Raw genomic sequence first — 11,296 nt, forward strand, 5'->3', positions numbered from 1 at the left:
CTTCGGTCATTAACTGAGTGAGATCTATCGGGAAGCCGTAAGTGTCATATAAACGCCACGCGACATCACCTGGCACAGTATCAGCTGATTCTAACTTTGCTATCGTTCTATTCAATAAATTGCGACCCCGCGATAGAGTTTTCAGAAATTGACTCTCTTCCTCATTGATGATCTCGATAATACTTTGTGGATCTTTTCTTACTTCTGGAAAAACATCACCTGCAACAGCAAAAGACTGCTTTTAGAAGAAGAGTAAATAGTAAAAAAATATAAAAACTTCTTTTATTAAACAATGAATACAATATGATATTTACCGAGAAGATCGACTACTACGTTTACGAGAGATCCAAAAAAGCCTTGCTTAGCGTTTAATTTTTCAGTTGCATAACGTACAGCGCGTCGTAAAATTCTCCTTAGCACATATCTATATCAAAATAAAGAGAACTACATTTAGATAAATAAATTTAATTATATTAAAAAGCGCAAAAAAGGATATAAAAACTACATTGTTCGGAAAACATAATTGAAAAAATGCTTATTGTTATTAATATATTTTTCTAGATTTTTATCATGGATCTAAAGATTTCCAATCACAGGCAATAATTATTGAACGCCTATTCAATAGTTATGCTTTCCGAAAACATAAAGTTTAAACACTTACCCTCTACCAGTGTTATCGGGCACTCCTCCATCTGCCAGAGCAATTGTGAGAGTTCGAACATGATCAGCCAGAACTCTATATGCCATATCGATTCCATTAACATCGTCAGCTCCTACTTTACCTTGATAAGGAGGAGCATCTGTACCTTCCTCAATTGCAGCAAACAAAGGCATAAATAGATCAGTATCATAATTAGCACGTTTATTTTGAATGACCGATACAAGTCGTTCTAAACCTAAGCCGCAGTCTATATGCTTTTTTGGTAACGATTTAAGACTACCATTTAATTCTCTGGAAACATAATTAACACAATTAAGATTGTTTGTGAGACTTCGGATCGCGAATTATAATCTAGTTTTAAATACCTGTTGTATTGAATAAACACAAGATTCCAAATTTCTAATACATCGGGATCGTCCATATTTACAAGATGAGCTGCTTCTCTATCACCGATACGATCATAATGCAATTCACTGCACGGTCCACAGGGTCCAGTTTCGCCCATTTCCCAAAAGTTGTCTTTCATGTTGCCTGGTAAAACATGCGAGGCAGGTACTCTGTAGATTCATATTTTACAACTTCAAAATTTTTTAATAGTAAACATTAAAATATGGCGAAAAATATATCAATAAATAGAATGAGATGTAAGATAAAGGAAATAAGATTACACATATAATATAAAATTGAAAATAATATTTATATTGATAAAATTTTATCAATATAAACTATTCAGAATAATTGTATTCTAAAATGATTATGTACCCAAGAGAAAGCCAGAGATTCTTGCACTCATCATCTGGCGCCAATCCGCTTTTCTCATCCCCACCAAAATATGTGACGTACAATCTATCAGCTGGTAGTTTCAACATGTCTGTTAAAAATTCCCAAGCCCAAGCGCATATCTCATTCTATAAAAAAATTAAATCTTAAAGTTAGAAATTTGAAAAATGATTAATGACTCTAGAAACAATTAATTACCTTGAAATAATCGCCAAAAGACCAATTTCCCATCATCTCAAAGAACGTATGATGATAAACATCTTTACCAACATCATCCAAATCATTATGCTTACCACCAGCTCGGATGCACTTCTGACTATTGACAACCCGTATCCATTTTGCCATATCACTATTGGGATCGACCGTTCCTAAGAAAATCGGCTTAAACTGAAATACATTTAAAATAAAATTAGAAACACAATGTTGTGATAGAGAAAAATAAATTAAATAATGGTTACATGAATCTCCATAGTTGTTAATGCGTAAATAATATATTTGTAAGGCAACAAAATATAATTCACAATTAAAATGTTATGAACTTTTTGCAGTCTTCAGCTTAGTCGAAAAATCATATTTTCTGTTTTATTTGAACAAAATAAACATTATTTGGTCTAAAAAATATATTTATTTCTAAAAATAGCTTTCTAAAAATAATTCTTAAAAAAACATGTTATTGCTTTTGAAGCTTCCACAAGTATTTTTTTTCAAAGAAGTTCATAGTTTGCGAGTTACCTCTGTGTCTTAATATATTACTAAAGACTAATATTGTAGTTTACTTCATCAGGCAAGAAGCATAGGTTGTTTCTCGTCTTGAAGAAGAAAACTGCAACATTGGAATTCAATGATATATTAAGACACAAAGATAAACTTAGCATAGCTTGTTTGAAATTCAAAAAAGACTAAATAATGAATTCAATGTAAGAATTATCAAGACTTACTTGATTCATCCCAGCGTTCGTAAAGAGCAAGGTTGGATCATCGTGGGGTATTGTCGAGCTCGAATGTACATATTCGTGCCCCTTGCTCTTGAAGAAGTCGATATATGCCTGCCGTATTTGTTTTGCGTTCATGTTGTTACTATGATCCGTGTTTAGTGCACTAGACATTGTGCCAGAGCTGTTGGGTGATGAACCATTATCATTGTCTTGATTGTTGGCGGTCTGTTGTAATTGCATCTTGATAATTCTAGGCATTAAATCCTTTATGCTACTCAGTGTAATATCCTAGAATCGCGAATTACAGTAATATATTGTTAAACACTTTGCAATATAATTCGCCATATGGTCTCAGGTTGCATCAGAAATGCAAGCTATGAAATATTGAATAATCAAAACAAAATGCAACCTGCTTTATATAATTACCTGCTTTATATAATTATATGTAATTATACGATCTATGCGATTCAGATTTATATAAACAGTGAGAAAGAAAATGATAAATCTTTACAGGACTTGCCTCCGTTGCTCAATCATGTACAAGTAGACTGTTCTCTGTTCCTTTTATTGTGTGAAGCTCTGACCTGACGTGCGGCTACAGTATACATATATATAACGCGGCACACAAGTAAGTAAAGAGAAGGAGTCAAAAAAGAATGATAGAGAGGGGAAGAAAATCCAGATGTGCGTGCGTGTGATGTGCGTACATATATGTTTCGAATCAGTTCGACTTTCGAGATTTTCAAGCCGGTAAGTGAAAAAAGGAAATTAATTTGTTGTCGATCGATAATCGCGCGAGTTAAAGTAATCTGGTAAATACTGTAGTAAACAAACAGATTGAAAGCAGATAGAATTAGACAAAAATCGAATCAGAATGCCATTTATGATAGGCAAGGAGCCTGTGCGGCGAACAATGAAATATCTAATGGCTGGCAAATTGGTTTTAAAGGATAAGATACAAATAATGTCCATTAATTATAACACACATGGCAATCATCACCGAGGTACAAGGTAAAAGCTATTTCCTTAATACTTAAAGCTCTACAGTTTGTATTTTAATGAGCCATTTTTCTGATTATTTTTTCTTACAGAGACTTCGTGTTTTGGCATCTACCGCAACTACAATATAAAAATCCAAATGTGCAAATAGTTACCTTTAAAAACATAACCCCATCGCCATTCATAAAATGTTACTACGGTAAAATTGCGATTTAATTATAATTTCAAACAAGATTTATTTAATGTAGAATTAGGCAGTAGAATCTAGTGAAAAAAAAATGTGAACAGTATGTCAGCATTTTTTATCAGTAAATTTGAACAAAATATTGTGGCAGATTGACATTACTTGATGAAAATTTTTCTCAGAATTTTAATTTTAGAATGTAAATTTCAGAATTTTTATTTCAGCATTTTTGAATAATTTTATAATTTTTAGAACATTCTAGAATTTTTTATGTTTCAGAATTTACGTATATAAAAACATTTTAATCAGTCTTTCTTCATATTTTTAAAAAGTATTTCAATTCATATAGAAATTCTGAGAAAAAATTTTATTCATATATTTTATGCTTGTTTTGCCAGTGGAGTCCATAAATATAACTTGATAGCAAATTGTTAATAGAAGCTAGGCAAAGTCTGTCATAACTTTGAGTGATTACAATTGATTGCAAAAACTAAATGTTACAAATTGATAAATTCTATTTAATTTTTACAATCCATTTATTATTAGATTCTATTAGCAGAGTTTGTTATATTTCTGTTGGCATTTTGCTGATTAAATTTATAGCAGATATTTTGCAGAATTTTTTCAATTTGCAAAATTACGATACAAAAGATTTATATATTTTACAGCGAATGGTAAGACAATATTAATAGATGTAGACAGCAAATCGAAGGACGATATACTTGATCATCTCTTGAGAGTAGTAGGAAAACCGCAGAACGTATTGAAAGAGGAAGCTATAGCTCAAGAAAAGAAGACTAATCCAGCAAATTTCGGAGTTGGTTGTGATAGAAGTTGTATATGTCATATCCCAGGACAAGTGCCATGTCCTGGTATAGTACCATTGCCAGATCACATGCGTAGAAAGATAATAATAGAACGATTACAGAATAAAGATTAAACAAACTGTAGTTGAAAATTCTTGTTACACTTGTATTATAATTGTATTACATGTACGTACATATGTGGTCTATATCCAAAAATATGAACAATGGAAATAACTTGTACATTTTGCATTTTATTCCAAAGCATGTCATGTTTGCTATAAAATAGATTTCCATATATTACGAAAATACATGTACGTTAACGTACATATCGAGAGCGTTACATCGCGGACGATTTGAAACAGTCGTAGCTCTAATGTTTCTTGTATTTTTGGCGACAATGAGGAACATCGAGAAACATACTGGAACTTTTACAGGCAATAGAAACATAAACATGTTGCTCTTATGTTCCTTTGATGGATAGTTTTCACAACAGGAAAATACATATAAAATTTCTTTATACACACAACGAAATATTTTTAATAAACGATATTAAATAAGTAGGCATTGCGTCATAAATAATATAAATATCATCATAAAACTATTATGATAATGATGGTTGATAAATGGGATAAAAATGTAGATGAAATTTACGCGAATTATCTTCTTGGCTTATGACGACTGTATGGCTTGTTGTGATGATAACAGCTTCCACGGCTGTGATAACGCGTAGAGGTGGACGGTTTTTGATTTTCTACTTTTTGATAGAGTTGTATAATTGGCGATCCTTCCAATGGTTTATTCAATTCGAACTCTTCTTCTGATTCTTTCATCAACTTGAGTTTTGCTTCAATCGCTTGAATTGCTGTTTCACGACTGCAGGAAAATTTCAATTAAAATATTGTTTATTCGATATTCGTTTATTCGATTCATTTATTATTTGATAAAATTATACCTGATTTTTTTATCCTCTTTCTTTGCACCAGCTAAGGCAGGAATCTCAATCTTTGGTTTTGGTTTATCCATGTCCAACTAAATAACAATTATTTTTTGTAAGTTTTTCAAAATGAAGTTACTTATTCAAAATTAATACTTATAGTTATAAAGTTAGCAATTCATAAAATATTATACAATGCGTTATATTAAAAATAGAAATTTTAATTTAAGATTTAAACTTTAACAATATTATAACACATGAATATATTGTACCTCGGTGACACTGTGCGCCCATCTAACGATAATATTCTTAGCTCCAACTTTCAAGTTATGTAAAGCATCTTTCGCCCTTATAGCATCTTGAATCGTTTTGTAAGTAACAAATGCATAGCCTCTTGGTTGACCGGCTTGAGGTCCCGATCGATGAAACAGCAGGTCGAACTTTTCGATTGTGCCGTATTTTTGGACAAGTTTCAGGAGTTGGTACCGGTTGACAAAAAGAGCATTAGTTTTTCTCTTCCAATTTTAATGTTCTAATGCAATGATGCACAACCTCATAATAAAAAATATAAAATCATTTATATATATATATATGTATATAAAAATTCGAACGAAATAAACATAGGGCCCAAAAGATTTACCTATTTTTAAAAATAATCCTCTGAAAATGATCTTTAAAAATGATTGTGCATCACTGTTCTAATGCAAAACAACCTCTTGTATATCAAGTTTGCCAAGGAGATGTTACAAAAATTTTTATAAAAGAAATATTATAATAAAATAATATAAATACTTACTCATTAATTCTTAAATCTAAATTGCCCACCCATAGGCGTCTGTCTTCAACCTGATTTGCTTTTATGGGTTCTAATGGCAAAGGAACTTTAGCACTTGACTATAAACAGAGAACAAATTATATTACAATTAAATTTACCTATACAAAAATTGTTCTAAATAGTTGAACCAAGATTAAAATTGAACTATATTGGTAGAAATATAAATAGGCATAGATCTGTTCTTTATAAACTTGATTCCATCAATGAAAGATTAATTTTGATCTGGTTCAACTTTTCAATTTTTTTTTGTTCTAACCTGTTTCTACCAATTTAATTTAATTTGAATCTCAGGTAACTGATTCTTCATCTTTTTTTAATTTTAAGAATTAGAAAAAGATGAAGAATAAGTTGAACTGAGATTAAAGTTACATTAATAAAAATGGATACCAATATGAACTCTTACCTCCATTTTAAATGTAGAAGAGATGTTGCCGAGTTGATCAAATCAACATCGAGAAATCTCGGTAACCAGCGAGCGTGGCATCAGTCTTCAGGAGTCTTGAATTTATTTTGTAAAACCTTACAAAACCTTGGTTCACGACATTTGCCAAAAAGGCTCTTCGAATCCAAGAACTTCGATTATCAGAGTACCACAGGAACGAAGACACGTGACGAACCAAATATTTCGCGATGATTCTTGCCAATAAGTTACTCAATGGTCTCACAGTTGGCTATACTTTCAACTATACTTTCCCATAAATCAGTTCTAAAACTGGAAAACTGAAGACTACTTACAAACATGAAAATATATCTGCAACTGACTTTGATTTTAGTTTGTCTGCTGGACTTTTAATTTATGCCTCGGTCGTCGTGAGTTATCAAGAATGGTTGAGTGGTTATCAAACATCCTTTGACTCACAGAGAAACAAACTCACAAAGAACGATTTTGCTCTTGGATTTATTGCTTCTGATTTTATCCTTCATAGCGCCATGGATAATAATAGCGTCGTGAGTTTAATAGCTCCATTTATCATAAAATAAAATCGGATTTGGAAAGAGCAATCAATTTGGCATATAATTCCACTAATAATGTAATTTGATATTGGCGCAAAGTATAGTCTTGATATTGATGCTAGCCAAAATGAATTCTAATCTTCAAATAGATTTGGGATATCAATAGAAATTGCGGAATGGTGTAACTTTGACACTTTCTACAAACATTGATGGGAAGAACTTCAGCTCTGCCACAAATATGGCGTTGCATTAGATCTTCAGGCTCAAATACGTATCTTATAAAGTAATGTTTATTACTTAAAAAAAAAGCAAAAAATTTATCCCATAATAAATATTCCTACAGAAGTGTGGCTCTTCCATATAATCGTAAACCCAAGGTATTGATCTGTATCCTTTCTCAGACACACCGAGGGAGATCAAGCGAGATACGACGCTATCTTCTTTTTCTTCTTTAACAGCAAAACTTCTTTGGAGGTCAATACGATCAAATTTCTTCAATGCTCAAAGTGTCAAGGTCGACCTCACTTTTAAAAATTTTAAAGCGATACTCTATCGAGTGAAAATTAGTGAAAATTGTAGAATCGTACATATATACAAAAAGGCGTCCATATGTTAAATACATCGCACGTCCTCTCGACATATTGCGGCTGAAACAAGAAGTGGAACTAGTGGAAGACTAAACGAGCGACTGACGGTAAACGACGGATTCCATCTGGAAGAGAGAGGGTGATCAAATACTTCTGTCAAAAGGCTGATGAGCAATTGTCCGTTTTGAGATGATCGTTAAAATCATCTGAATGAAAAAAATGAGCGACTTTTTAGCGGCCAATAATGTCTGCGGGCAAAACTTGTTGCGACTGGTATCCCGTGGGAATGCTATCATAGCTGAACTAATGCGATTGAAGGATTATGTACCGCCGGTTTTTAGGTCAGTTTATTAAGAGAAAAAGATGTCTTGTTAATTAATTGATAGGATAAATATTTATGTTACATTACAGCTGATGTATTGCAAAGATGTTTTGATTTTAATTATAATATGTAAACTTTATTAAATGAATATAAATTTGTAAAAATTGTTATATAGATATAGAAACTTTAATATTATATCTTAATAATTCTAATATTATATAAATATTGCACTTGATTATTGCTATTTTTGCAGCTTGGATTCGAAGCAATTAATACAGAAATATGGGTCTATTATAATTGACTTTGCATATTTCAAGGCAGCCAGTGTTTATGAGCAAAAAATAGAAGATGATTCAGTAATATTTTTTTGCAATTTTAATGAGAATGTATTATTGTTAGAAACAGGCAAATATCCAAATCCCATTACAATCTAAATTTCATCTTTTTTTTTTAGGTACTCCAAGAAACTGATGAAGAGCTCCGGAATAATTTTTCAGACATACTTACAAGATTTTATTTGGCTTTTGAGAGTATACACAAGTATGTCACAGACCTGAATTTTTACATTGACGAATTGGGAGATGGAGTTTACATACATCAGTCAGTGGACTCTATTATGTTCAATGAGGAGGGAAAACAATTAATGGTACATTTCTCTTTTTTTGTAAACATGTTCATGTCAATTTGTTTAACAGAGAAATCATTGTTGAGTATACAGATAAACTAACATAAAACAATTAAATTTTCGTTTAGTGCGAAGCTGTATACTTATATGGTGTGATGCTGTTGCTGGTTGATTACCATTTTGAAGGACGAATACGTGAAAGATTACTTGTGTCCTATTACCGATACAATGCTCAACGATCTTCCTCGACAAGAGTGGATGACGTCTGCATGTTACTCCGTTCAACAGGATATGTGAGAACACTGTCCAAAAGACCAGCTAATTATCCCGAAGAATATTTCAAGTATGTAATATAATTGGAACATAAAAGAAAAGATAATGCAATTGATTTTAAAATACAACTAAAATCTTTAGAGAAACTATAACAAAATATTTAAAAAAATATATATTTTTTTAGGAGAGTTCCATTACGAGATTTTTTGATAGATCTGGTTATTGGTCGATTGCGTTCAGATGAGATTTATAATCAGACTCTTGCTTTCCCGCATCCAGAGCATCGCAGCACTGCCGTGGCCACACAGGCATCAATGTTAGTTATAATTTTGTCATTTAAATCAACTGTACTACATACACAAACTGCCATTATGAGGGAAATAGTAGATAGATTCTTTCCCGATAATTGGGTAATTAGTATTTATATGGGAATAGTAATCAGTCTATGTGATTGGTGGTCACCGTATAAAGCTGCACGAACAGCCTTGAATAATACACTTGAGAATTCTAATGTGAAAGGGATTGCCCAAAAATATGGAGCAAAAATGAATGTAAGTGTAAGAATTCTTCATGGAGTCTCTTTAACTAATCTCTTTAACTAAAAACTAAGTCTTTAACTAACTCTTTAACTAAAAAAAAAAAAACTACAATTTTACATAGAGAAAATATTCCAGAAATTAACGCAAGAAACCGACGAGGTACAATTGGCAGGCACATTGGATGAAAATGCGACAGGTTCTTTAGTCAAATTAGTAAGAGAATGCAATGTTACGTTGCATTGGATTCTTCTGCATACCGCTACGCCCACTATAATATTAGAGGATTCAAAACGTTTGCGTACTTTACGTCAGTTGGTCGTGATGGAAAGCAAATATACCACAGTAAAATGTCTTCGTTTATTATTAAGCACTGCTCAAATTGAACAGGATGTTAAACAGATGTATAAAGATGTATGTTTAAGATCAGTTTTTTTTCATTGCAACGTCTATATATTTGTTTGTAATTAATATAAATTTTTTTTTACTTACTACATTAGCTTTTGCTTGGAAAAGAAACAAAATGGTTAAAAGACAAAGGAATATGCGTCGAACGTATAACTGATCTTGCACAAATTTTTGGTGGCGCCAAACCTCTAGATGGTATTGATAAAAACCAAAATCTTTATACATGGTTCATGGAAATAAGTAAACACATTGATTCATTAAAGCAAGAAGATGGGCGAAAGATAGTGCAATTACTGCAAGCATTGGAACAAGTTCAGGGTAAAGAATCAATTACATTAATTTTTTCTATCTAAAGTAAATCCATATAAACATTTGTATTGTACTATAATATCTTATGATATTTTTTTCCCCAGAATTTCATCAATTAGAAAATAATCTACACATTTCACAATATCTCGCTGATACACGCGAGACTTTACACAATATGTTGCGTACAGGCAGCATATCTGAAGACATTATGATAAATTTAAATATCGTAACCGATTGTTGCTATGCATGGAACATTATGGAATCTTTTATCGATGTAATGCAGGAGAGCATAAAGGGAAATCCGCCAACCGTTATCAAACTAAAAGCACTTTTCCTTAAAGTAAATACACAAGCAATTAAAATTATATGAGGTACGCACATTATATACTTTACTTACATTATATTATTTTTAGATGGCATCAGCATTGGAAACTCCATTGCTGAGGGTAAACCAAGCACGAAGTGCGGACTTGTCTTCCGTGTCCCAGTATTATAGCAGAGAACTGGAGGGATATGCAAGGCGTGTTTTGCAAATTATACCCGAAACTGTGTTCGGTTTGTTGGCAGAGATAGTGCATCTTGAAACGAATTCATTTAAAGAGATCCCAACTAAATTACCCAAAGATAAACTTAAAGATTATGCACAACTGGCTGAAAGACTACAGGTACACTATTAGAAATAATTCTTATTATGATATTGTGTTTATTTAAAAGAAAGCAACATTGTTATATTATTATTTTTATAGATGGCAAAATTAACATATGCTGTATCGGTTTTCACAAAGGGTGTTCTCTCATTAAGAAGTGTTTCTTTAGGAGTTTTGAGAGTTGATTCACATCGTCTCTTAGAAGATGGTATACGTCAAGAGCTCGTCAAGAAAGTTACTTTGGCTTTACAGAATGGCCTTAATTTTGATCAAAAGTCCAAGGTAAATAAATGAGAAATTTTTTTCCTAAGATTATATACCTAATAATTGTTACAAATATTTTTTTAGACATCTCTTTTGCAAAAACTGAATCATTTATCCTCAATTATGGACGGATACAGAAAATCTTTTCAATACATTCAGGATTATATTAACATAAACAGTTTGAAGATATGGCATGAAGAAGTGAGAGAATTATATGATTATATATATATATATATA

General features: G+C 31.8%; 4 protein-coding genes and 1 pseudogene across 7 annotated transcripts in view; 3 read left to right on the forward strand and 2 right to left on the reverse strand.

Annotated features, from left to right (window-relative positions):
* The window catches only part of LOC108684585 (alanine--tRNA ligase, cytoplasmic), a 6,181-nt gene extending 3,348 nt beyond the window's left edge, over nucleotides 1-2,833 (reverse strand). The window contains exons 1-8 of the mRNA XM_018188982.1: nucleotides 2,803-2,833; nucleotides 2,380-2,664; nucleotides 1,640-1,828; nucleotides 1,424-1,569; nucleotides 1,027-1,218; nucleotides 662-952; nucleotides 315-424; nucleotides 2-219 (exon numbers count right to left, since the gene is read on the reverse strand). Of these exons, the coding sequence (XP_018044471.1) occupies nucleotides 2-219; nucleotides 315-424; nucleotides 662-952; nucleotides 1,027-1,218; nucleotides 1,424-1,569; nucleotides 1,640-1,828; nucleotides 2,380-2,634 (1,401 nt within the window). The 5' untranslated portion in view covers nucleotides 2,635-2,664; nucleotides 2,803-2,833. The remainder of the gene's footprint in view (nucleotide 1; nucleotides 220-314; nucleotides 425-661; nucleotides 953-1,026; nucleotides 1,219-1,423; nucleotides 1,570-1,639; nucleotides 1,829-2,379; nucleotides 2,665-2,802) is intronic.
* Nucleotides 2,834-3,044: 211 nt separating this feature from the next.
* LOC108685345 (probable 28S ribosomal protein S25, mitochondrial) lies at nucleotides 3,045-4,605 on the forward strand. 4 transcript variants are annotated; one of them, XM_018190111.1, is made up of 4 exons: nucleotides 3,045-3,126; nucleotides 3,213-3,387; nucleotides 3,468-3,574; nucleotides 4,228-4,499. In XM_018190111.1, exons 2-4 carry the CDS (start codon nucleotides 3,251-3,253, stop codon nucleotides 4,497-4,499), a joined length of 516 nt encoding a protein of 171 aa, XP_018045600.1. In that variant the 5' UTR covers nucleotides 3,045-3,126; nucleotides 3,213-3,250. The 4 variants fall into 4 exon arrangements, with proteins under 4 accessions (XP_018045600.1, XP_018045592.1, XP_018045605.1 ...); XM_018190103.1 differs by having other exon boundaries at nucleotides 3,048-3,126; nucleotides 3,202-3,387; XM_018190116.1 differs by having other exon boundaries at nucleotides 3,049-3,126; nucleotides 3,267-3,387; nucleotides 4,228-4,605.
* An 88-nt stretch (nucleotides 4,606-4,693) lies between these two features.
* Nucleotides 4,694-6,699, reverse strand: LOC108685331 (probable RNA-binding protein 18). Its single transcript, XM_018190070.1, has 5 exons — nucleotides 6,538-6,699; nucleotides 6,093-6,193; nucleotides 5,572-5,782; nucleotides 5,318-5,394; nucleotides 4,694-5,238 (listed from the first exon to the last, which is right to left on the reverse strand). Exons 1-5 carry the CDS (start codon nucleotides 6,541-6,543, stop codon nucleotides 5,022-5,024), a joined length of 612 nt encoding a protein of 203 aa, XP_018045559.1. The 5' UTR covers nucleotides 6,544-6,699; the 3' UTR covers nucleotides 4,694-5,021.
* Nucleotides 6,700-6,764: 65 nt separating this feature from the next.
* On the forward strand, nucleotides 6,765-7,684 carry LOC108685337 (annotated as a pseudogene).
* Nucleotides 7,685-7,823: 139 nt separating this feature from the next.
* LOC108685296 (WASH complex subunit strumpellin) overlaps nucleotides 7,824-11,296 on the forward strand; it is a 5,155-nt gene continuing 1,682 nt past the window's right edge. Inside the window, exons 1-11 of the mRNA XM_018190018.1 lie at nucleotides 7,824-8,016; nucleotides 8,251-8,353; nucleotides 8,452-8,643; nucleotides 8,751-8,965; nucleotides 9,080-9,446; nucleotides 9,570-9,845; nucleotides 9,932-10,157; nucleotides 10,253-10,488; nucleotides 10,562-10,813; nucleotides 10,895-11,077; nucleotides 11,144-11,260. Coding sequence (XP_018045507.1) covers nucleotides 7,886-8,016; nucleotides 8,251-8,353; nucleotides 8,452-8,643; nucleotides 8,751-8,965; nucleotides 9,080-9,446; nucleotides 9,570-9,845; nucleotides 9,932-10,157; nucleotides 10,253-10,488; nucleotides 10,562-10,813; nucleotides 10,895-11,077; nucleotides 11,144-11,260 — 2,298 coding nt within the window. The 5' untranslated portion in view covers nucleotides 7,824-7,885. The remainder of the gene's footprint in view (nucleotides 8,017-8,250; nucleotides 8,354-8,451; nucleotides 8,644-8,750; nucleotides 8,966-9,079; nucleotides 9,447-9,569; nucleotides 9,846-9,931; nucleotides 10,158-10,252; nucleotides 10,489-10,561; nucleotides 10,814-10,894; nucleotides 11,078-11,143; nucleotides 11,261-11,296) is intronic.

The sequence above is a fragment of the Atta colombica genome, unplaced genomic scaffold, assembly GCF_001594045.1.
Source record: "Atta colombica isolate Treedump-2 unplaced genomic scaffold, Acol1.0 scaffold100, whole genome shotgun sequence".
NCBI lineage: Eukaryota > Metazoa > Arthropoda > Insecta > Hymenoptera > Formicidae > Atta > Atta colombica.

Coding starts and splice junctions, on each gene's coding strand:
- LOC108685331 (XM_018190070.1), bottom strand. Junction 5,395..5,571: donor GGGCGCACAGTGTCACCGAG/GTACAATATATT, acceptor ATTGTTATTTAG/TTGGACATGGATAAACCAAA. Junction 5,239..5,317: donor AAAGAGGATAAAAAAATCAG/GTATAATTTTAT, acceptor ATTTTCCTGCAG/TCGTGAAACAGCAATTCAAG.
- LOC108685345 (XM_018190111.1), top strand. CDS start 3,251: ATGCCATTTATGATAGGCAAGGAGCCTGTGCGGCGAACAATGAAATAT. Junction 3,388..3,467: donor AATCATCACCGAGGTACAAG/GTAAAAGCTATT, acceptor TTTTTCTTACAG/AGACTTCGTGTTTTGGCATC. Junction 3,575..4,227: donor ATTCATAAAATGTTACTACG/GTAAAATTGCGA, acceptor TATATTTTACAG/CGAATGGTAAGACAATATTA.